This window comes from Phocoena sinus, chromosome 11 (assembly GCF_008692025.1).
Source record: "Phocoena sinus isolate mPhoSin1 chromosome 11, mPhoSin1.pri, whole genome shotgun sequence".
In the NCBI taxonomy this organism is placed as follows: Eukaryota; Metazoa; Chordata; class Mammalia; order Artiodactyla; family Phocoenidae; genus Phocoena; species Phocoena sinus.
Window position 1 is genome coordinate 78,879,060 of NC_045773.1, and position 25,956 is coordinate 78,905,015.

Sequence of the window (25,956 nt, forward strand, 5' to 3'; positions counted from 1 at the left end):
CTTATCTGCCCAATGTTTGCTTTTAGTTCTGAACAAAATTATTTTTATGCCACACGGCTTGTGAGATCTCTGTTCCCCGACCAGGTGTTGAACCCAGGTCACGGCAATGAAAGCCCGGAATCCTAACCACTTGGCCACCAGGGAACTCCCTGAACAAAATTCTTATAAAATTTTTGGCATAAACGTGGTATCTTGGGAGCTTTGAAGAGAGGAGGAAGAATATTTTCCTTGATCTTTATGCACAAGCAGCTGCCTACAGGCATTTGGCCCTTGGTGGTTATCAAGCTGAGTGTCCCCCTCTACATGCATTTTCTCCCAACACAGAGTGTGGACAGTAGAGACAGGCTTCTCTTGGTGGTGAAATGATAATTCATGGGAAGGTAGCACCCTTTAGGTATATACTGTTGTCATTAGATATAAGTCATTCCGTGGTGATAGCAGTACTTAGTAGCAAAAGAAGGAAGGAAAGTTCAGTGGACTCCACATTCATTCATTGAGGGTCTACTCTGGGCAAGTCTACGTGCCAGGCTCTAAGTTGCGCGGAGGGAATTTAATGCCACATGAGACAGTGCTTGCCCGTAAGGCCTGCTAGGGATATAGAAGTACCCAAACAACCACAGGACAAAGTTATATGTGATGACATAATTTTGTGACACAAACTTGCAGGTTGCAGGAGACGGGATATTGCTTTGGGTAGATCGGAAGGTGGGGAGGAATCACCCTCTGAGAGGTGCCTTCAGGAATGGGTGAGGTTTTCTAAGGTGGAGATAGGGAGGAGGCCCTTCCAGGTAAAGGGAACAGCCTGGCCTAAGACCTGAAGGGGAATCCCCCTTCTAGACCCACAGCTAAGAAGACCACACTGCAGCCTTGTTTGTCATAGCAAATACAGGAAATAACCTGCATGTCTGTCCACAGGAGGATGGACAAATAAATTGGGGTATTTGGAAAATATTCAGCAGAGAAAATGAATCAATTAGAGAATCATGTAGCAATTAATATGGAAAAAACACAAAACATTAAATGAAAGAAAGAAGGCTGCAGGAGGTTAGGTGCAAAATTTATATAAAGATTAAAATATCCAAAACAATATATATAGTTTACGGATTTTTATTTTTATTTATTTATTTTTAATTTTAAACATTAACTTATTTATTTTCGGCTGCATTGGGTCTTCGTTGCTGCGTGCGGGCTTTTTTCTAGTTGCCGCGAGCGGGGGCTACTCTTCGTTGCAGTGTGCAGGCTTCTCATCGTGGTGGCTTCTCTTGTTGTGGAGCATGGGCTCTAGGCGCATGGGCTGCAGTAATTGTGGCTTGCGGGCACTAGAGCGCAGGCTCAGTAGTTCTGGCGCAAGGGCTTAGTGGCTCCGCGGCATGTGGGATCTTCCCAGACCAGGGCTCGAACCCGCGTCCCCTGCATTGGCAGGCGGGTTCTTAACCACTGCGCCACCAGGGAAGCCCTGGATTTTTAATTTTATGATTTTTTATTATATCATTACATGTAGTTATATAATTTTATAATCTCATAATGTTTTCATATGAAAATATTAGTGGGAATGAAAAACACCAGGTTCAGTGTATAGTGGCTGCTGCTGGGGAGGAAGGAAAGGAATGAGTGATTATAGGAGGCTGGGTCCCAGTTACCTGCGTTATAGGCATAGGTGATACATACAGGCATGCGTACGCACGGTCATAAATATGTATACACACACATACACATACATACGTACACGCATATATTTATATACATGCATATGTATATTTTTTACTTGATGTATAGTTGATTTACAATGTTATGTTAGTTTCTGGTGAACGGCAGTGATTCACATATGTATATATATATATATATATATATATGTACATTCTTTTTCATATTCTTTTCCATTATGGTTTATTTACAGGATATTGACTATAGTTCCCTGTGCTATACAGTAAGACCTTTTTGCTTGTCTATTTTATATATAGTAGTTTGTGTCTGGTAATCCCAAACTCCTAATTTATCCCTCCCCGACCCCTTTCCCCTTTGGTAACCGTACATTTGTTTCTATGTCTCAGTGTCTGTTTCTGTTTTGTAAATAAATTCATTTGTAGCATATTTTAGATTCCACATATAAGTAATATATGGTATTTGTCTTTCTGGCTTACCTCACTTAGTATGATCATCTCTAGATCCATCCATGTTGCTGCAAATGGCATTATTTCATTCTTTTTTATGGCTGAGTAATATTCCATTGTATATTTACCTCATCTTCTTTATCCATTCATCTGTTGATAGACATTTAGGTTGTTTCCATGTCTTGGCTATTGTGAATAGTAATGCTATGAACACTGGGTGCATGTATCTTTTCGAATTAGAGTTTTCTCTGGATCATGAATATATTTTAAAATCTGAAGTAGGGCTTCCCTGGTGGCACAGTGATTAAGAATCCGCCTGCCAATGCAGGGGACACGGGTTCCAGCCCTGGTCCGGGAAGATCCCACATGCTGTGGAGCAACTAAGCCCATGCGCCACAACTACTGAGCCTGCATTCCAGAGCCCGCGAGCCACAACTCCTGAACCCCAGGCGCCTAGGGCCCGTGCTCTGCAACAAGAGAAGCCACCACAACGAGAAGCCCACACACCGCAACGAAGAGTAGCCCCCACTCACCGCAACTAGAGAGAGCCCATGCACAGCAACAAAGACCCAACGCAGCCAAAAATAAATAAATAAATAAAATTTTAAATACCTTTAAAAAACTTTTTAAAAAATAAAATCTGAAGTAAATATGACATAAGATTTGACAAGCAATTGTTTGTCGTATCATCCTTTATACTTTTCTGTATATTTGAAGTATTTTGTAATTTCAAAATGAAAGTCACAGGGCATGTTTAGGAATAGTAAATGGTATATAGATCAGTGGTTTTCGAACTTTAATGTGACCCTTAGTAAGAGATATATTTTATTTTAGGAACCAGGAGTTTCATGACAGTACTTATCCTTAATGTGTGAGGTGCACCCTGACATGTTCTGTTCTCTTCACTCTGTTTTGTTCTTCATGAAATCGACAGTGGATAATGTTGAGGATGTGGATCAGGGCAGGGAAGAGTTTGACGGCAGCCTCAGGGATTTGAGCTTTACTTGGCGGAGAGGAGAGGGCTCCCGGCAGCTTTGGGGCATTATCCTCATCAGAGCTGAACTTTAGCTGAATCAAATCAGACGGAACTGTGGCCAGAGATTGGAGGAGGCGAGGTCGTTTAGGTTATCATCATGGTTTAGCTGGGACAGTGTACCAGCCTGCAGGGGAGTGAGAGAAGGAATATACTGCAATTTAAACAAAAAGTGGGGGGGGGGGGCAGGATTTGATGACTGGAATGTGAGGGAAGGAGGAAAAGGAGAAATTTCACTTTGATTTCAAGGCTTGGTGACTAGGAGATTGGTCATACTGGTAACAGAACTAGGCACAGCCGAGGTTTGATTTTTTGATTGCTTTTTATTTTTTTTTTTTTGGCTGTGCCACTCGGCATGTGGAATCTTAGTTCCCTGACCAGGGATGGAACTCACGCCCCCTGCAGTAGAAGTGTGAAGTCTTAACCACTGGACTGCCAGGGAAGTCCCAGCAAAAGTTTGGTTTTAAACACACAAAGCTTAAGATGCTGATGGGATCTCCAGATGGATAAAGTGAAGTCTTGTTGTGGTTAAAAGGCACGGATACAACATGGTCTCATAATGTTTGATGCGTTTTTATAGCAGTACACAGTACTGATGAGGGAAACAGAAAAATTCGATGTCATCAGGGTGGGGCTGGGTGGCAGGCGTGGAGTGCTCCAGGGTAGAAGCAAAGGGGCTGGCACGTTGGGATGGCAGTGGGGCAGGTGAAGCAGGTGAAGTAAGACAGAAGGGCTGGGGGTTATGAGGAGCCTGGAGCGTGTGAACTGGTGTGAGGAAATAGTCCAGGTGGAAACTAGGAGTATTGTGATCAGGAAGGAGGAATGTCAAATCTGAGATCCTGGAGCTCGAGTAACCCCGAGTGAGAAACCACGACCGCCTTATTGCAAGCCGGGTTGTAACAGGATGGAGATGAAGACCAGAGCAGTGCGAGGATTCACAGCTGTTGGTCTGAACTGAATAATCAACTTTTCCGATGAAACTTGCCTGTGGAATAACTAAGGATTTTTAACCAGCTCAGCTACTGATTATGAGTTTCTCCTTCAAATTGTAGAAAAGGCCATAGTGGAGAGGGGTTCCCTTAGGAGAGCCTCCTGGAGTGTCCTGGGAGAGGGCTCTGGACAACATAGCCAGATGTCCCAGCGGGAGTCAGGATTCCTAGCCTGCTGTCAGCTCACAGGCAGACGGGCTCCCACGTCTTATCCACCTCTTCCTATTCCATTTGTGTTTTATGGGCTTTCTTTTTCGGAGACCTAGGTGGCTGGGCTCTTGAGCACGAAAGTCAGAAGCAGTGCCTCTACCTTAGGGCTGATTCGGTTTAGAGCTGTGAATAAATCACTTCGATTCTCTGTGTCTCGGGGCGGGGGAGTTCAGGATTAACACGTACACACTACTATATATAAAATAAATAACCAACAAGGACCTACTGTATAGCACAGGGAACTATATTTAATATCTTCTAATAACCTATAATGGAAAAAATCTGAAAAAGAATATATATGTATGTATGTATAACAGAATCACTTTGCTGTACACCTGAAACTAACACAACATTGTAAATCAACTATACTTAGATAAAAATTATTTTTTAAAAATTAAAAATGCAAATTTTTATATACATAAAAAGATAATAGTGGAAACTCAAAAAAATTCTCCATGCCTCAGTTATTCTCACAATTAAGTAACACAAACATAGATTTTTTTAATGCCTTGAGTGACTTCCTTGTACAACTCAATGAATTTCACAATTTAATGTAAAGAAGGCACACGTACAACCAGCTATATCATAAGGCTAAGGGGATATAACAGGTTGTGATTAATTCTGCTCGAGTCTGTTGCTAAACTTCACAGAGGAGGTTATAGCTGAGCCTGGATTTGAGAGAGAAGCAGGGTTTGCCAGGCGTAGAGGGGTACTTGGCGATGCAAAGTGTGTGGCTTGTTCAGGGAACCAGGACAGTCTGTTCTGCTTTTTTCTATGCAATGAGAATAAAAAACTAGGTCTCCTAACTCCTGCTCCAATGTTCTTTTACTTTAGTTTTCTTCTGCCTCAATGTTCTTTTACTTTAGTTTTCTTCTGCCTGGCCTCCCTTCCCTGCATCTTTGCTTAGGCATTCTTGGGCACAAAAGTACCAATGATAGGAGGAAATAGACTAAAAGTCATCTGGTGATTGGAAATCTGGTGAACAATTTAAATATTGTTATGGATACCTCCCAAGTGGATGAACTACACCCAGATAAACAACATCCAAGTCAGATGTTATTTCCTGTTGAAAAATCCCTAACATGTTCCTTGTCTAAAATCTCACCGGTTTTACCTTTAGAAGCAAAGAGGGCCAAAGGAGAGTCTTCTTTCACTCTGTTTTTGAACAATCATCCATTGACACATTCTGGGCCACCTTTCCTCTGATAATTGCTGATAGGAGGAATAAAGGATGGGTAAGTCCATGTTTCTGTCTCAGGGAACTTGCAACCCAGGAGGGCTCTCTGCACACACAGCAGGGAAGTAGAAGTAGCACGTAAGTGCAGACGTTCTGCTAACCGAAACGTGTGGAGTATAGGTAGGTAAGCACTCTGGGAGGAAAGAAATTAAGATGACCTGGAGAAAACTTCATGGCCAATGTGGGATTGAACTAAGGCCTTGAGGCTGTCTAAAGAGAAACTGAGAATGAAGCGACCTGCTTGATTCTTGGTAGCAAATAAAAAGCCGAGGTCTTGGGACCACCAGGAGAGTGTACAGCATTAGCTGCAAAGGGGTTAACGTTGAATTGCTAGGAAACGCCGAACACCTTACACAGCGCACCAACCCGGCTTTCCTTGGTTATCAGATTCTTCTATGGAAAGTACATTTCCAGTATTGATTTCCTGCCAGTGGCAATCTGCGGCTCTCTTCGGAGTTCACCTGGGCTGGCCCGGGTCCCAGCAGGTTTGCCGATAGGTGATGAAGCTTCCTACAGGTGAGAGGCTGCATAGCTGAAGCCAGACCATGCCAAATGAAGCCAGTGGTTACACTCTTGTGGAAAGTTCTGGGAGGCTTCCTGTCCCCAGGCTTTAATTAACAGGCCGTTCTGACATCAGAGCTTACCTTTACCCAAACAAGCAGTCTCTGAAGGAAAAGAATCACCACACCAGCCAGCCTGGCCATTGACCTTAGACTGCTCAATGCATTCTAAACTGTTCCCAGCTCCTCAATTCTCCTGCTAGAATTAAACACAGATACTACTTACTGCATGTGGGTGGTGCATTCTGGGTCTGTAGTGATGCGTTTTGAAAATAGTACCTGCTCAAGTGAGGAGGTGAGCTGAGATGTGGGAAGGATGGGAAGTAACAAAAAAGAAAATACAAGGAATCCCAGCTGAGAGTTCCAACTGGAGAAAGAAAAATCCCCAGGGCAGAGCAGCAAATTATAAGGCCGTCTTTTCTTTCTCCTGTCCATGTTAGGCGGAGCCACAGAGGAAGAGGTTCAGAGGTGGAGGGGTCACTGAGTCCAGGTGACATGTGTTCCTGGCACACTGGCACACAGGTGTGCCTCGCCTTTTTTATAGGCAGGGTTCAGCAGCGCCAGGTGCCCACAAGGTGGGGGATTGACTCCCTCCTTAACTCTGTTTGGGTTTGTGCGCTGCGGGAAAAGTCTTACGACAATATTGCATATACTGGTTTTCCCAAGCTAAGAGAACATGATTGCTGCCTTACCAGCAGATGTTACACATTTTTTTCCCCTTTAACCCCCCCGCCCCCAGCCCCATGACCATTAGCTTACATCCGTGGTGGCAAGTATAGCTAGGTTACTCCTGCGGACAAAAAGTGTTGCCTGCCATTCCAGTAAACAGTGAATGTTGTCCAGCATCAAGCCCTCATCCACTGCAGCTGCCCCTGCGGTGAGCCCTGAGGGGAATTCAGGGTGGAGAAAAACTGGATACTGGCCCTACATAGTTAAGATGCATATCAGAGGAATAATTTCAATGAGCCCAGACTCTTGCATCTGCCCATACATAGAAAAGCACTAAAATCATTAACTTGAGATGTCTGTTTTTCGAGATTAGCAGTGATCTTGCGATGTTCTACTACATGTTGTTGTTTTTCCAACAGAAACTCCTATATATCCAGGCTCCTCCCTCACCTCTTTGGAGCAGATCCTCAGAGTATGTGAGAAGCTGACTCCTGGCCTATAGTCCTCAGTAAGGTCCCCGAATAAAACATAATTCTCAACTTTTAGGTTGTGTGTTTTTTCTCTAGTTGACACTCCTGACAATAACTTTATTACATGATCTGCTAACTAGTTGAGCTCAAAATCCACAGAATGATACAAATAAGTATGTATTCCTTTATAATGCTGGGGTGTTTTGGCAGGTGGGGGGAGGATGTACTAATTAACTGTACTAATTAATCGTTTTACCAGTTTTTACAGATTTCTGTCAAATATTCCTATTTGTTGAATAGCAGTAACTTCATTTATAAAAGTAGTAAATATTCATCGTCAAAAGTATTATAACAATAGTATCGACTCCAGATGAAAAGTAAAATTCCCGTCATCCCACCACTTAGCAATATCTCTATCAATGTTTTGATTATTTTCAATTCCATACTTTTTCTGTGCCATAGGTATATCATTACAAAAATGGGATGCATACTTTTAATTTGCTTCTTCCTTGTACTAATGTCTTTCATTTATGTATTTATTCAGCAAATCTTTGTTGAGCATCTACTATGTGCTGGTCACTCACTGTTCTAAGCGTCGGGGAGACTGCAGTGAGAAACAAACGGAGCACACGTTTATGTCCTGTGTATCTCTCTATAACAATAAGTGTAATATATCTACATAATTATTTTAATGGGTGTGTAGTATCCTATTGTACAGATTTTATCATCATTAAATCAGATCTCCCATTTTTGGATGTTGAAATGCTGTTTGTGTTTTAGGTTTTCTTAAATATGGAGTGGATATGCATTAATGGTTGGTGGATCTGAATCCATGTTAAAATTGTATCCGCTCAAAATAGGATTCTGCCGCTCTTTAAAATATGACTTTATAAATAGTGGTATGATACTTGGCAGATGTGGCTGCAAAGATCAGTGTGGGCCCAGCAGCCTCTCACTTGATGGATGACTGGGGGGGTCCTGGGGTTGTCTGAGGCCACTGCAAGTCCACCTCTGTCTCTGGTCAGACCAGAGGCTGCTCACAGCAGGGTTCCAGGCCTTATAAATGGGCATCAAGCTGGCATTTTGGCTTCTGTTCCTTCTCAGCCATTTATGGCTTTGCAGCATTGTGGGAGGCTGGGCTTCTGTGGATTCTGGAAGCGTTTCTCTGCCGTCTTTGATGGAAATTGCTGTTCTTTTGTTCTCTGTCCAGCAACCAGCAGGCCACCTTCCTGACATCTGCATGAGGCCGTGACACGAGGTGATGTCACAGGATCTGTTTGTTGGTGACTTCAGCACACTGCTGGATCTTCAGCACGAAGCAAAACATAGTCCAGACGAATTTCTTAGCATTAGAACGTATAGAGATGATACCCTCAGTTTTATGGACAAAGACACAAGTGTAGAGAAGTTGAGTGGTTTGCCTAAAATCCCATAGTCAGTGGTAGAGCTGGAACTGCTAATTCCTCATCCAGGGCTTCTCCAGGGAATCAGCTATTCCAAGTTTGTGGTCAGTTCCCATAGGGCCCTTGTAATAGATCAGGGAACACCATTGCTTTAGAGTCCTCTATTTGGCCTCCAGATAAAATGTCATCAGTACCAGACTATGTCCGTTTTGCAAACATGGAGCTTTTAGTTTTTTTAGACGGCATACTCTAGGTGTAAAACTATTAGCATTATTAATAGTTTTAAAGGAGGACCTGAGATAAAACTTTAAGATTGGACCCGTAAATAGTCCAAGGCATGATGTAACATTTTATAACACTTTCTTGTGAATGTTAACTGAATTCATGGTGTAGATGTTGTTGTACTCAAGAAATAGAACTTTTAATTCCAATCCCATTATAATCTAAATCTAATTAAAGCTCTTAATAAAGCAGTTGGAAGAATCCCAGAAATGTAACCAAAAATATTAAATTCCTTTTCAATTTTCAAAGATTGCATTAAAATCAATTATAAGGTAGAAAAAATATATATTACTAAATTATAACCCTTCTGTGCGTTCTTTAGTTGAAATATTGCTGGTACTTTAATGTGCATGGTTTGCCTTTTCAAAGCATCATTCAGCTACTGTCCATTTTATTATTATCCACTCTCTTTATTTCCTGAGAGGTAGAGAGACAGGAAATCATCTCCCACCCACCCTTGTTTATGAGGAAAATGACCCTGAGTAGCTGAATGTCTTGGGCATGGCCACATAGCTCATTGTATAGAGCAAATATTAACAGCCAGACTTCCCGACTTGCAAACCATTATTTCTTTTTTTCCCTTAACCTGGCAGAACAGAAGGAAATTGGTGCCATACGTCTGGGCCTAAAGAACTATTTGTTCAGTAAATCATGATTAGGTGTATGATTATTTTATATGCCACATATCATCTTGGACATAGGAACTCGCATGCCACACAGCCCCTGCCCTTAAAGCAGCCGGGTGTGGTGGGAAGTGAGCTCATCACCAAGGGTCAGGGCCCCAGGAGAGAAGTGTGATGGGGAGGCAAGGCCAGGGTAGGTGGGGCACCCTCATCCAGCCTGGGGTTAGCAAAGCCCACAGGCAGAGCTGGCGCCTGGGCAGAGTGTTGATGAGCTGGGGTTGCTGGAGCCGCCCTTGTGTGCAGAAGCATACAGGGGAGATAGAGAGTGTTGTATCTTTGAAAAACTCCCAGTGTTATGATCCAAGCCATCCAAGTGGCCTGGGTGTGGGCTCTGGGAAAGGAGGCTGGAATAGGACCTGGGAAGGAGGTCTACAGAAGGGCCTGTTTGCACGGGCTGAGAGTTTGTGTGGTAAACAATGGTGCGCTCTTGAGGGACTTTGGGGAGGGGAGTAGTGAGCAGTTTCCGCTTTTAAACTATCACCGTGAAGTGGTTTGGAGACTAGAGGGCGGGTTTGGGGATATGAGGTGGGGGAACCATCTCTTGAGGAAGAAAGGTCAGTTATGAGGCCGCTGTTTTCCTCATCAACACAAGTTCATCTTGAAGGCCCAAATCAAGGGGGAGCGGTAGAAATGGAGAGGACAAGTGCATTCCAGAAACGTTGAGATAAAATCAACAGGCCTCCGTGACTGATCAGAGGTAGGGACAGGTCAAGTCTGGGCTGAAGGAGGAGGCTGAAGAGGTTGAGTTTGAAATGCCCGTGGGATATTCAGTTGGACAAAACCGCAGCTGCTGGATATTTGAATCCAAACTCAGGAAAGATCTGGCTGGAGGCATGTATTTGGGGATCCTATGATAACAGGGCCTGGCTGAAGAGAAAGCTTGCGTGCAGCAACTAAGACCCAACACAGCCAAAAATAAATTAATTAATAATTTTTAAAAAAAGAATGTGGATCAACCATAGAGCTTTTTCAGAGCAAGGACTGTCTGCTCAACAATATTCCAGGCTACCAAGGCCACAGAGGAAGAATAAAATAAGACCACCTACCTCAAGCTGCTTACAAGAAGAGTCAAACTTCACGAATCAACAGCCGCCACCAGACCGCACGTAACGGAGTGTTAAGTGGAGAGAAATACAGACAGGCCTCTACGGAGCAGAGCTGCTCCTGGGAGGATAGGACTTACACATGTGAAGGGGTGAGGGGCGGGCCTTCCAGGAAAGGGGCAGAACACGACCGAGGATGCTACGGCCTCTGTGGGCCCACGAGCAGAGGGGCCGCTGCGGAAGACAGAGGAAGTGAGTGCGGCGGGTGGCGTGGCATTAGCGAAGGGAGTTTCGGTTTGATGTTGCAGAAGGAAGAGGGGAGGTTTCTCATCCGTGGAGGGTTTTTTTGGTGTTTTTTTTTTTTTTTTTTTTTTTGCGGTACGCGGGCTTCTCACTGCTGTGGTCTCTCCTGTTGCGGAGCACAGGCTCCGGACGCGCAGGCTCAGCGGCCATGGCTCACGGGCCCAGCCGCTCCGCGGCATGTGGGATCTTCCCGGACCGGGGCACGAACCCGTGTCCCCTACATCGGCAGGCGGACTCTCAACCACGGCGCCACCAGGGAAACCCCAACCCTGGAGATTTTGCTTGTTCAATCCTTATGTCACCTGAGCTCGGGGGACTCATGCTATAGACCGGTGCCTCCTCTCCTGGCTTAAGTGACACCGCCCTCTGTGGTCCCGCCTCTGCTTTCTTCTTCCATCACCCTGTCAACTGTGGCGTCTGTCCCCAGGGTTCCACCATCGGCCCCCTTTTCTGCCTCTGGTACCTCTCACACAGACACTTCTGCCATGTCCTTGGCAGATTCTCAACCACTGCACCACCAGGGAAGCCCAAGTTAAACACTTGTGAGGGCTGAAATTTGTTGCATACAGATTTGGGTTCTCAGGAGAGGCAAGTCCAAAACCACTTGCTTTCCAGAGCATAATTAAAAAAAAATACACACACAGTCTTTGCAATTAGATTTCATTAAATTTAGGCTACATGTTAATTTTGTTCAGCTCATAAGATTTCTCAGGATAGGGCTTTCCTGGTGGCACAGTGGTTAGGAATCCACCTGCCAATGCGGGGGACACAGGTTTGAGTCCTGGTCCGGGAAGATCCCACATGCAGTGGAGCAACTAAGCCCGTGCACCACAACTGCTGAGCCTGCGCTCCAGAGCCCACGAGCCACAACTACTGAGCCTGTGTGCCACAACTACTGAAGCCTGCATACCTAGAGCCCGTGCTCTGCAACAAGAGCAGCCACTGCAATGAGAAGCCCATGCACCACAACGAAGAGTAGCCCCCGCTCGCCACAACTAGAGAAAGCCTGCGTGCAGCAATGAAGACCGAACACAACCAAAAATTAATTAATTAATTATAAAAAAAAGATTTCTCAGAATATGCCTTGGTTTTTACCAACCTGATTGATGACTCATTTGACCTTGAGGTTCAAGTAACTATTGCTTATCTCAGATTTTCAAGTTCCCAGTGAAATTAGTGGGTAATTTAAGATTAGGTGCTCAAGAAATGTAGGCTCTCATTACTAATATCAACATTGATAATTTTTGTATTTCGATATAATACTTCTTACTAAATAAAATACATAAAAAAGCTTTGTATGGATGAAGAGTGCTTTTGTCTTTGCCAGTTCAAGACTATTTGAGACTTGATTTGGAGTGGTTTACAAGATCCCTCATTTAAAGCGCCCTCTTGTGTCATTACAATGATGTGCAACTCTACAATGGATGGCGCCAAGGGACAGAATATAATGTCTAAGTGAAGGGTTGGTCTTCACCAAGATGGTTCTAGCCATTGAAACAGGGGAGGAGCATATGTGACAGAAATGCTGGCTGGTGGGTAAATGTTGTGGTAGTAGATTGCAGAAGTCTCTTCTGATTGATTGCATTTTCTCAATAAAATAGGAAGAAGGTTAGGCTGAGTGAGGATGGATGAAGAAGTATAGGAGATTTGAAGAGAGAAAACTACTAGGTTCCACTAGGAAGACATTGGGATAATAGACAATGAATATACAGCTAGATCTTTTCATGTCATTAAATACATTCACAACATATTTCTAATGTTTGCTCACAATTCTGTTTTACGGCTTAAATTATGGTTCTATGATTTTTTAAAACCAGTTTCCTATTGTTGAACAAGGAAGTTCTTTCCAATTTCTTACTGTTATAAATAAAATGGAACAGTGTCTCTTGCTATACCATTCCTTAAAAAAAAAAAAAAAACAACTTTTGTACTGATAGAGCCTGTCTGATGATTACATTTTTTTTTTTTATTTTAGCGATTTTTAGTGAGTTTGTGTTGGTAGCTCACTGTGATTTTTTTTTTTACGTTGGCGGTAGGAGTTTATTAATTAATTAATTTATTTTTGCTGTGTTGGGTCTTCGTTTCTGTGCGAGGGCTTTCTCTAGTTGTGGCAAGCAGGGGCCACTCTTCATCGCGGTGCGCGGGCCTCTCACTATCGTGGCCCCTCTTGTTGCGGAGCACAGGCTCCAGACGCGCAGGCTCAGTAGTTGTGACACACGGGCCTAGTTGCTCCGCGGCATGTGGGATCCTCCCAGACCAGGGTTCGAACCCGTGTCCCCTGCATTGGCAGGCAGATTCTCAACCACTGCACCACCAGGGAAGCCCCACTGTGATTTTTTTAAAATAATTAATTAATTAATTTATTTTTGGCCATGTTGGGTCTTCGTTGCTGTGCACAGGCTTTCTCAACTTGCGGCGAGTGGGGGCTACTCTTTCATTGCGGTGTGCAGGCTTTTTATTGCAGTGGCTTCTCTTGTTGCAGAGCATGGGCTCTAGGCACATGGGTTTCAGTAGTTGTGGCACGTGGGCTCAGTAGTTGTGGCTCATGTGCCCTGGACCGCAGGCTTAGTAGTTGCGGCGTACGGGCTTAGTTGCTCTGCAGCATGTGGGATCTTCCCAGACCAGGGCTTGAACCCGTGTCCCCTGCATTGGCAGGTGGATTCTTAGCCACTGCGCCACCAGGGAAGGCCTGAGGGTTACACTTTAATGTCATCTAGCAAACTCGAAAGCTTTAAAGGTACCCTCACTTACCTTCTAGATGTCATTAAAATGGGGTGACTGACATTCCCATTTTACAAGATGTGACTTTGCCTCACACCGTAGTGAGCAGTAGAGACAAAGTCAGAATGTCAGAGCAGTAAGCGATCTTGGTCCAACTCTATTATTCTACATACGAAAAAAAAAAAGGAGGCTCAAAGAAGTTGTCTGCAGTCCCGCCTCCCCAGCTGCACTAGCAAACCCATAGTTCCCTCGCTGTCTTTGCTCAGCAGCCCCTCACCGCATCTTTGCCCATTTTACTCTTGTTTCCTGTAGGTTGCATCCCCGTGTAGCCATGACGACTGCCATCCTGGAGCGTCTGAGCACCCTGTCTGTGAGTGGACAGCATCTGCGCCGCCTGCCCAAGATTTTGGAGGATGGGCTGCCCAAGATGCCCGGCACCGTCCTGGAGACTGACGTGCCCCAGCTCTTCCGGGAGCCCTACATCCATGCTGGGTACCGCCCCACCGGCCACGAGTGGCGTTACTACTTCTTCAGCCTCTTCCAGAAACACAACGAGGTGGTCAACGTCTGGACCCACTTGCTGGCGGCTCTGGCCGTCCTCTTGCGGTTCTGGGCCTTTGTGGAGGCCGAGGGCCTGCCGTGGACCTCTGCCCACGCGCTGCCCCTGCTCCTCTACGTCCTGTCCTCCATCACTTACCTCACCTTCAGCCTCCTGGCCCACCTGCTGCAGTCCAAATCCGAGCTCTCCCACTACACCTTCTACTTTGTGGACTATGTGGGCGTGAGCGTTTACCAGTATGGCAGTGCCCTGGTCCACTTCTTCTACACCTCCGACCAGGCCTGGTACGAGCACTTCTGGCTTTTCTTCCTGCCCGCAGCCGCCTTCTGTGGCTGGTTATCTTGCGCCGGCTGCTGCTACGCTAAGTATCGGTACCGCAGGCCTTACCCAGTCATGAGGAAGATCTGTCAGGTGGTGCCGGCGGGGCTTGCCTTCATCCTGGACATCAGCCCCGTGGCACATCGCGTGGTTCTGTGCCACCTGTCTGGCTGCCAGGAGCAGGCGGTCTGGTACCACTCCCTGCAGATTGTCTTCTTCCTGGTCAGTGCCTACTTCTTCTCCTGCCCGGTTCCAGAGAAGTACTTCCCGGGTTCCTGTGACATCGTGGGCCACGGGCATCAGATCTTCCACGCCTTTCTGTCTGTCTGCACACTGTCCCAGCTGGAGGCCATCCTCCTAGACTACAGGGGGCGACAGGAGATCTTCCTGCAACGCCACAGCCCCCTGTCCATCTACATGGCCTGCCTCTCCTTCTTCTTCTTGGTCACCTGCAGTGCAGCCACTGCAGCCTTCTTGAGGCAAAAAATCAAGGCCAGACTGACCAAGAAAGATTCTTGAGGCCGGCAGGTAGGGTGCGGTGTGGAGTTGGCTTGATATGATTTGGGGAAAACTTGAATCAGCAGTAGGAGTTGACTTTTTGTTTTTTAGAGCAGGCTTTTAAATGAGTACATATTTCCAAGGGTGGCTATGGCTATGGCATTAGGAAGCCAAAGGGTCCAAGAGTTTTGCTGTTATTGTTGTGAATGAAAGTATCCCTTTATCCCCTGGGCTGTAGCCTTACGAGACACAGGAAGGGAAGGGACCTTGGCTAAGATTCATCGGACACTGAATTAAGAACCATCTTCATGCCTGAAAATTTAGTAGAATTCCGACTGTGGCTGCCAGGGGCAAGGCCTGGTGTAAAGGGATAATCCAACTGGACTGGAGAAGTTAGGAGGTGGCTGGACCACACTGTATTGAAATGAGCATTCTTCTATGATGCTGGTCTTCGGTAATTGGGTACATTGACCCAAGGACCCGATTTCATTTGGATTTCAGATCGTCCTGGGTGGAGAAGTCAGAATCTTCAAGAATATTCCGTAAAACCCTCAGACCTCGTGAATTACTCGGTTCGTCTCACTTCCGGTCCCTTCTCTGGCCCACTCTAGCACCGACCCTTTTCTCAGGATGATGTCTGCCTGGCTGTTTTCTCCCAAGTGCTGTTCACTCCCATCTGTACCTTGCATGATGATAGAGAGGACGATGAAGCAGTCATACTTCCAGGAAATGCTTGGATCCATGGGGACATTCAGGAAACTTACTCTCATATAATACTAATGGAAACAGTAGTAGAAAATACAGTGCCAAGAGCCATCAGGAGGTCCAGCCAGCAAGCATGGATACCGTTTGGTGTCATGGGACCCTTCTGGTTTATACCTGTGCGTTGCAGGATTACTTGAGATCTATTAGGGCTGCCTTACATGCCAGAAGATCTGGAGCTTTCTCCAGAGCATCTTCTCCAGATTTTGACCAGCATGTTCAAAAAGCCCCTGGTAGAGTGAATTGGTTCTGAGAGTCCCACTAGGGATCTGATTATTTCAAGAGGAACTCAAGGTCCAGCCTCTTAAATAGATGCTGCCCCACGAAGGACCCGCACAACTACCCTAGTTCAGGTCCTCGGGGAGGCAGTTGTACCTCAGCTTAGAGCAGCTTAAATTAATCAAGCCCCAGGACAGGCACATGTGTGCATTCATGGTGGATTGGTCCCTGAAGGCTCCTTTGGGTGAGGATGGTGAACTGGGCACCCTGTAGCCAGAATGTTCTGTTTAGGACATAGCTGCCCAGCAGCTTCTATGGGGTAGGGGGGGCTTGCGGTTGATGTGTTCTGGCCATGCAGTCCCCCTGAGGACTGCCTTCTGCACTGATCTAGTGAAGGGGGCTGCATTGGAACCCTCCCCAGAGGCTGTATTTCCTATCAATATAAGGTCTGTTTACTAAAAAGGGAGGTGGGTTTTCATTCCAGTTTGATGAACCTCCTCTCTTCCTAGATTACTTTGTTGTCTTCATATCTTTGTTTTCTTCCTTTCTCTTGAGAGATGTGTAGAGTTTGTGCCTTATAAATGGAAATGTACGAACTTAATACACTTAATACATGGCCTTGTGGAATTTTCAGTTTGGGGTTATAGGGATAAGAAAAAAAGAATTAATTGCCTTCCAAACCATGGATGAAAAAACTTATGAATATCAGAATTGCTTATCCATCAGAAGGCTCTTTCAACCTGTATTTTGGAGGGAAAAATTCAACTGAGCCTTTCCTGTAATCTTTATATCAAGAACGCATATGTCGGGACTTCCCTGGCAGTCCAGCGGTTAAGACTCCCCGCTTCCACTGCAGGGGGTGCGGGTTCAATCCCTGGCTGGGGAACTAAGATCCTGCATGCCATGGGGTGGCCAAAAAAAAAAAAAAAGCAAGCATATGTCTTGTCAGTTATGTTGTTTTCCTAGATGGATTTCTCCTGGGAATCCTCATATACCTGAACTTCTGTGCTACCCAAGTGTCTTACACGAGCTTCTGGCATCCAGGCCAAATTCACCGCCAATAAAGTGAGCAACACCAAACCGGTTGAACTGATGAACAAGGGAATGGAAAGTTGTGTCACACAACACTGCAAGTAGAGGGTCAGTTTTTTTTTTTGGTTTTTTTTTTGCGGTACGCGGGCCCCTCACTGTTGTGGCCTCTCCCGTTGCGGAGCACAGGCTCCGGACGCACAGGCTCAGCGGCCATGGCTCACGGGCCCAGCCGCTCCACGGCATGTGGGATCTTCCCGGACCGGGGCACGAACCCGTGTCCCCTGCATCGGCAGGCGGACTCTCAACCACTGCGCCACCAGGGAAGCCCGAGGGTCAGTTTAAATGGAGATGAGAAATTGTCTGAAATGTCGGTAATTATGGATTCAGAGGCTATCTTCTTTTAAAAATTGGAAGGAAGATGTAAGGCAAGCTCTTGCATGTAACCGTGGTGGCCATGGTGGGCAGAGATCTTTAGGCCAAATGCAGGTATTTTTTAAGGGAGAAAATACAAGGTATAGCAGTGATCTTCCAACGCCATCCGCAGCCCAGTGCCGGTCTGCACACTTATTCGTCTGTGACAAGATACGTACAGAGAGACACTAAACTCTTAAGATATGAACATAAAATTCATAACATTTTGATTTTAATTTACCCAAGTATTGGTCCCTCAAGTACTGGAAATTTACAAAAAAAATTTTCACCAGAGATATTTGAGAAGAGTTGAGGGACTACTATCTGGTTAGAAATTCCAGTATCTCATGAGAAATAGAGAAACAGGAGATGCAGCCGTTTTTAAATACTCAGACTCTTGAGGGGTTAAATACTCCTTTTAAAACATTTTCATTCAAACGATTGAATCAGTAAGGAAGAGACCTAGTTTGTTTAAAAGGAATAATAAGTATTTGATAAAGGGGATGGTTCTTCTTATTCCACCAAAGCCAAAAGTTGACATCTATTGGAAATTCTACTGTCATTGCTCTTTTTTACTAAGGCTTTCAACCTATTAAAATGTAAATGCCTCTGGGAAAAAAAACTAAACTATTAGTCATTTACGTCTTGGGAATAAAATGCGTATTGTATGTGGCCCCCTACTCAGGGTAGAGAGAGGGAATAACAGGATGCAGCGAACTGGGGACCTATTTGCCTGTTTGTTTCCCTCTTGCAAGCACTTCCTGACCTATATTTACTAGGGAGCTAATGTTAATACCCTTCAGGTGTTAGGGTTTCCTCTCCCACCTTGGCTGAAAGTACCTCACTCGGTAATACTATTCTCAGTCCTCTACTGGAAGCTTGAAATAGTAGGCGCTCAAGCCATGGAATGGAGGTAGTTCTTTCCTGCCTCTGTTGCCCACCTGTTCACCAGTTGTACCCTGATGCTTGAAAACATTAGGTTCTTCAGTTGCCACGCTGTAGTTTCAAATGGGCCCTCCAGGTGGTGCTTATGTCTTACTCAGAGAAGCCATGACCATTGTCCCCAAGGCCTCCGCCTAATTTTGTTGTTCCTAGGGTTTTGCTTGACTGCTTGGCAAAGAAAAAATAGAACTATTTTCTGTTTATATAAATCTACTTACACAAATGACCGTCAAACAGATTTTGTAAATGCATTATTGTACTGTCATCAGCTACCTTGTGTCTTTGACAAGGCCTATCTTAAAGAAAGGTTTCATCTAGACAGATATTACCAGAAGGAGATCAGGACACTTCCTAGCCACCTAGAAGTAGGAAAGTATAAAAGCTTTGAAAAAAATCTCCATACCCCAAATCCCAAAATATTCTCCCCCTTCCCCAAATCCCCACTTGTGAGTAGATCAAATTGGGCCCCCTTCCCCAAAAGCTATGGAGTTGATTTCTCTAAGGATTTTCAATCTAATTGAATAAATATTTTAATCTCATGGACAATAGTGTTAAATATTCCAAACTTTTGAATTGATAGACTGTATTTTTTGAAACCTAAAGATTATGAACTATACTATTGTTATACCGTAACAGGTACTATGGTTGTGAAATGTGGCACCTGTCAACCAAAGGATTCTGTGGCCTTAACTATTAGATTTAAATAGCTGTGGAAAAGGTGATTCTACTGTCACCATAACAGGAAGAAAACAGCATTCTCTGGCTAGAGGTTTCACTGATAGAATTATGGATACCCCTCTCGCCCAAATGCTTTTTATCACCAGTAGGGACCCTAGGCAGTTTGCACATACTTCCGTTGTCACTGCTAATAGTTTAACCACTTTTCAGTTACTGATTATGAGCATCTCTTGGTGGCAGACTCCATGTTGGCTCTGGAGATACCACGGTGAGGGTAAAAAACTGGGACCCTCCATGCTAACGGAGGACCAGTGTCTTCCCACCTTGGGCCATCATGGGGGACCCACTCCAGCACTTGGTTCCAGTCACAGCCTGAGGGTCAGATGGCCTGCCAAACCCACGAGAGGCTGGGACCTGCTTTGGGCCAGCCCCTTTTCAAAAGGATTGAGCTCTCTCCTTTCCCCTCCAGAGGTTGGAAACACTTCCCACTCCAGCAAGGCTGTCACCTTAGAGTCACCTCAACCTTTCTTGATACTCCTGCTGCCTCCACAGCCCATCTTCCTGCCCTCTATTTGATTTAATCCAGTCCTGGGGAATCCTTGACACAGCCAGACACAGAGAGAAGCCCTATATTTCCACAGGTTGTATAGACTTCCCATAAAGCCCATCCTTTAGGGAAAGGGATGTAGGGTTCCAACCTGAGTGCAAGTTCCTGATTTGGTAAGTTGGAAACAGCATGCTATACCCTGGCTGCCTCCTTTGGGGGGAAAAAAAAAATCCACCTTATCCCTTATGGAATGTTTTTAGAAATATTTAATATAGAAAGAAAATCATTGCATTAAAGAGAAAATTCATTTAGATATTAACTTTGGGAGCATATCTATATAAGGTAAGGGCACTACTTACCAAAATGATTTTCATAGGAAATTATGCACTGTGTTTTAGACTCTAGGAGGCCTTGGCCAATTCAAAGGCTCCAGAATAACAGCTCAGGTTATACAGAGCGCTGTGCTTCCCCAGACATTTCCACAACCATTTGCTTTCCTAAAGAGTCATGTGAGGTAAAACCAAAAAGAGTTCCATTAAACCGGAAAACACACTAAGAAAGTAGAAGGATTGCTTCAGAGTCACACAACTAGGAATGTTTAAACTCAAAGTCCTTTTTCCTTCAGATAAATTCAGGGCCCAGCTAAATCGAAACATCAGCACCAAATATTTGCAGAGCCCTTTGCAGTGTGTAAAGCACTTTTTAACGTATTGTGTATACTTTAATCTCATTTTAACTTTTGTTCCTAAATACCTCATGAATAGCCAGGGTCATATCACTTCTTTGGGGGTTAAGAAGTACATCGTGGATGTCCTTGGATATCAAATAAAGCATTCTCTGCATCTCATGGTCTCAGAAGCCGGAAAGTTCCATTGGCTGTAGGCCCTCAGTGGCCTAGATTTTAAAGTCAAATCTCACTCTCCGGTCATGGCTTCTTGAAAATACCTTTGAATCCTGGGAAGAGAAACCAAGTATTGATAATCTCGCCAAGATGATACAACCCTGCCCTCTGCTCTTTCACTGGGATTGTCAATTCTTCAAACGATTGGCTCTCCCAGGGATTCTGACAAGTGACAATGACTTTAAAAATGTTTCTCTGGGGGCTTCCCTGGTGGCACAGTGGTTGAGAGTCCGCCTGCCGATGCAGGGGACACGGGTTTGTGCCCGGTCCGGGAGGATCCCACGTGCCGCGGAGCGGCTGGGCCCGTGAGCCATGGCTGCTGAGCCTGCGCGTCCAGAGCCTGTGCTCTGCGACGGGAGAGGCCACAACAGTGAAAGGCCCGCGTAATGTTTCTCTGCCTCATAAAAGAGTTTTGCACACATTAGTAGGAAGGCCCCCTCAAAAGTCATTGGTTATTTCTCATTTCCAAGTAATAAAGGCTTATTAAAGAAAATGCTAAAAAATGGAGAAAAAGGATAATTCATGAACACATCACTAAAATGAGTCCCTTCAGAGTAAGAATAAGCCCATGTCAAAATGTTGTCAATACGTAAATTAGCAGTGTGATATAAAGCTTCCTGAAAAGCCAGAAGTTAGGAATTTTTAGGCAACCTAATACTTTGATTCTGTAAAGTACAAAAAAAAATCAATCAACAGTCTGGCTCAGTTTACAGTCACATGACACTCCCTTCTGACATTTACGAAGGTAATTTGCTGATGCTGTGGCTGGGACAGGGGCTCATGAAACAAAGCCAATGATACATTATCTCGAGTTGAAAGAACTCTGTGTGAATCCAGCCCCACACTCCACAAACACTGAGCCCACAGGTGCCAGTCCATGTTCTAGGCACCAGGGATATAGCCATGGACAAAACAAATCCCAGCCCTGACAGAGCCTTACCCTCAGCAGTGGGGGGTGAGGGTAAGATAAACAACAAACCGGGACTTCCCTGGCGGTCCTGTGGTTAGGATTCTGTGCCTTCACTGCAAAGGGGCACGGGTTCAATCCCTGGTGGGGGAACTAAGATCCCACAAGCTGCGCGGCCAAAAAAAAAATGACAAACCAAATAAATACATCAGAGAGTTAAGGTGTTAGAAGGTGTTGGTGCCAAGGAGAAACAGAAAGCAAGGAAGGAGAGGCCAGAGGGATGGAGTGAGTGTGCAACTTTAACCAGAATCAGGGGAGACTACAGAAAGAGGTGTGTGTGTGTGTTTTTCTCCCCCGGGGAAGAGGGAAGAATTGCAAGGGCCCTGAGGCCAGAGCCTGCCTGAACAGAGAGGGGTCGAGAGGGGCCGAGGAGTCAGACAGAGGTGAGGACAGATTGTGAGATCCTTGTAAGGACTCGGCTTTTACTGTAACTTCAGGATGGGGAATGCTGGGGAAGAATCCTGCCCAAGAAAACTGCAGGGTAGCCATTTATCTATGTGGACTAATTACTAATTGCACATGACCTTTGCTGGCAGAACGTAGAGCAAATTCTGTTGCCTGCCGTCTACCGGAAACCAGGTTATCATTAAGTTTTTCTACTTGTGGGCTTAGCCCTCTAGGTTGCATTCCTGTGGACACAATCTCGTGCTCACAGGATTCTTCCCAAATTCTCGGAGCATTTTTTAAGCTCACAGAATGCTGACCTCCACGTCCCAGACAGGCTTTGAATGCTTCCTTAAGTTCTGCTGACCCCGGTTTGTGCTCTGGGTAATCCTCCAGGCAGAAATGCAGTGAAACATCCAGGGCAGAACCTGCAAACCAGGAATAATAACAACTTGAACAGTGTACATTATTTAGTGCTCACTCCTTGTCAAGTCCTTCACTGAGCTGTTTGCTTAGATTCTTTCCTTTAACCCTCATGTAATCCTCGGGAGGTAGGTACTGTTACTGTTCCCACTTTATAAATGAGGAAACTGGTAGATTAAATAAATTTCCCCCAAACTACCTGCTATTAAGTAATAGAATCTCACAGAAACTCAGACCTTTACCAATTGGGTGAACTGGAAAAACTGTAGAATGAAAGGGAAATGTAATGAGGATTTTTTTTTCCTCTGATAAATGAAATAAACAGAAAGAGGCAGTTTTTGTTTCATTTCTAGACACTTTGGCCAAGAACATTCCCTAGGCTGTGACCGTTGATGTGATGCCAATGGTGAGATTCATAAATATACTTTGTGCTGGACTCCAACACACACCTGGTCACATTAGTCTCCAAGGCCATCACGTTAGTCTCAGAGGCCATCTGTAACCACCTGGATGACCTCCAAGGACTCCAGGCAGCTTGAAGAACCACCGATTCTCCTCACATCATTTCCCTATGCTTCTCCCATGAAGCCTTCTTTGCCTTCAGAACCTGTTAAAAATACCATAGTCCTCAAAGTCAATCAGAACACTGTTCCAGTTAAAACAATTTCTTAAAAGCAACTTAATAGCAACATGCAAAACATCTCCATTCAGTGTATTTTCTTTTTCCAACAAGAACAAATCAGTTCAGAACCTGACTAATTTTGCTGCTGGGGGAAAAAACAGCACAAAGTTTGTGCTCAATCACTCCAAGTGGCAATTGTCTTAATTGTTAGGATTTCTACCACTTCCCCTGAGCAGGGAACTGTGGGTTCTATGCAAACTCGCCCACCTGCCCGGTGAGCTCCTGAAATTTCTCACCAGAGTGGGAGCTCACTGCCCTGGGGAAGGGTCACTCTCCACCCATGACAGATTAAGGCGTATGTCATTCCCCCAGGGTTCTGCGTGTGTTTGGGTGGGAGTTCCTCCTTCGTCACTCTGTCTGCATGTCACAGACCATCACAAGCAACAGCAGAGAACCTTCCTGCAGTGCCCAGACCCACCTGGACAGGTTAGCAGTCTGGTCCTTTTACACTGTGGTCCCCAGGGGTTCTCAGCCTATGGAGGAAACCCCACTTCTCCACTCACTGTTTTTACTTTTTTTTTTTAGTTGAAGTATAGTTGATTTACAATGTTGTGTTAGTTTCAGATGTACAGCAAAGTGATTCAGTCATACATATACATATATCCACTCTTTTAGATTCTTTTCCATATAGGCCATTACAGAGTATTGAGTAGAGTTCCCTGTGCTATACAGTAGGTCCTTATTAGTTATCTATTTTATATAGAGTAGTGTTCATATGTCAATCCCAATCCCAATTTATCCCTCCTCTCATTTTTTACTTCTTGATTCACATCTGTTATGTCGTGAATTACATCCCCCCTGCAAAGATATGTTGATGTCCTCGGAGAATAGCCAGGGTCGTATCACTTCTGTGGGGGTTAAGAAGTACATCGTGGGTGTCCTTGGATATCAAAGCATTCTCTGCATCTCATGGTCTCCTCAGAAGCCAGAAAGTGGCCTTCTTTGGAAATGGCAGCTGCAGATGTAAGGAGGTAATACTGGAGTAGGGTGGCCCCTTAGTCCAAGGTGACCGATGTCCTTATAGGAAGAGAGAGACACGGAGAAAAGGTGAGGACGCACAGCCCCGTGACAGCACAGAGACACACGTTGGGGAGAACAGTCACGGCAACAGAGGCCAAGGCTGGAGTTATGCAGGCAGGGAGGGTCAAGGGTGGACGGGAGCAACCAGAGGCCAGGAGGGAGGGTGTGGCCCTGCTGGGACCATGATGTCCAACTTCTGGCCTCCAGAATTGTTGGAGCAGAACTTTCTGCTGTTTAAGCCCCTCCGTTGTGCTGTGTGATGTCTGCCCTAGGAAATTAACACCTGGTTCAGGGCCGTTCTCAGTTTTTACTTCTATCAGCTGATACAATCTGGCTGTCCAGTGGCCCTGGGCTCAGCCTCAGGGGGAGGAGAGAACGTGGAGACCCCATTGTCCCCACCCCCACTCCATTAAAGGGAGAAATGGGATTTGTGGTCTCATGGGTGAACTCAGTGGAAATACTCCTGGGAAGCTTGTCACTCGTGTGATGCAGTAGCACCTCTGTGGCAGGAGGTTAAATACAGAGAAGAAATTCCAAAATGCCAGTTTCAGTACTCGACCCAGTGAAGCAGGGGCCCCTGGGCCCCTTGGCAGCTTCCCTCCCAGGTCCTTGCCTCTTCTCAGCTCCCACAGCGACATGTCCACCTGCGTGCCTTCACCTTCGGCTGCAGAGGCTGCAAAGCCACAGTCTGCGCTCCATCCCAGTGGTGACAGAAGGGAGGTGGTGACCACAGGAACAGGGCAAAGGTCGGGGCACTGTGGGAAGCTCCGGTCCCCAGCCTCCTCCACAGCACACGGGAGGAGGCCGGTGCTTTTCTGTAACCCAAACCGCAAGGAGAGTTTGGAGTCCCACCCCCTAAAGGGATCTGGGGTGCGTGTGTGTGTGTGTGTGTCTGTGTATCTGTGTGTATCTGTGTTTCTGTGTCTCTGTGTATCTGTGTGTGTCTGCGTGTCTGTGTCTGTGTATCTGTGTGTGTCTGTGTGTTTGTCTCTGTGTGTGTCTCTGTGTGTGTGTCTCTATGTATCTGTGTGTGTCTGTGTGTATCTGTGTGTCTGTGTGTATCTGTGTGTATTTGTGTGTCTGTGTGTATCTGTGTGTCTGTGTGTATCTGTGTGTATTTGTGTGTCTGTGTGTCTGTGTGTATCTGTGTGTGTCTGTGTGTTTCTGTGTCTCTGTGTATCTGTGTCTGTGTCTGTGTGTGTGTCTGCATGTCTGTGTGTGTATGTATCTGTGTGTGTCTGTGTGTATCTGTGTGTGTATGTATCTGTGTGTGTCTGTGTGTATCTGTGTGTGTGTGTATCTGTGTGTTTCTGTGTCTATGTGTATCTGTGTGTCTGTGTGTCTGCGTGTCCGTGTGTATCTGTGTGTTTCTGTGTGTGTATCTGTGTGTGTGTGTCTGTGAGTCTGCGTGTCTGTGTGTGTGTGTCTGTGTGTATCTGTGTGTTTCTGTGTCTGTATGTATCTGTGTGTCTGCGAGTCTGTGTGTATCTTTGTGTTTCTGTGTCTGTGTGTCTGTGTCTGCGTGTCTGTGTTTAGCTGTGTGTGTATGTCTGTGTGTGTCTGTGTCTGTGTGTGTGTGTGTCTGTCTCTGTGAGATGTTTGGAGGGTACAAGAGGAAAGACCTAAGTCACATGTGCCAAACCTTCTAAATGTTACACAGGCTTTAAAAGGCCTAACACACTTGCCCCCTTCTCTGTCTTCCTTTTACCTTCCTGTCTTTAGTTGATCATCCACAATTTTTCCAAGTCCCCAGTCACTCTTCAAACAGTCCACTCAGAAGAGTCCCCTCGACCACGCTAATGGCAAACAGTCCCTGGGTACTTCCTATGTGCCAGGCACCATGCTTCATACTTACATATACTAACTCATTTAATGCTCACAACAACCTTATGAGTTGCA

The 25,956-nt window shown here is 45.4% G+C and overlaps 1 protein-coding gene across 5 annotated transcripts in view; it reads left to right on the top strand.

Moving 5' to 3' along the window:
- PAQR8 (progestin and adipoQ receptor family member 8) overlaps positions 1–18,140 on the top strand; it is a 36,975-nt gene extending 18,835 nt beyond the window's left edge. For 3 of the 5 annotated variants that reach the window (XM_032648782.1, XM_032648781.1, XM_032648783.1), the window contains one exon: positions 14,027–18,140. In XM_032648782.1, coding sequence (XP_032504673.1) covers positions 14,046–15,110 — 1,065 coding nt within the window. In that variant the 5' untranslated portion in view covers positions 14,027–14,045 and the 3' untranslated portion in view covers positions 15,111–18,140. Of the gene's footprint in view, positions 1–8,513; positions 8,538–10,181; positions 10,943–14,026 lie in introns of those variants that run through there. The other 2 variants (XM_032648784.1, XM_032648780.1) reach the window with 2 other exon arrangements.
- Positions 18,141–25,956: the final 7,816 nt, after the last annotated feature.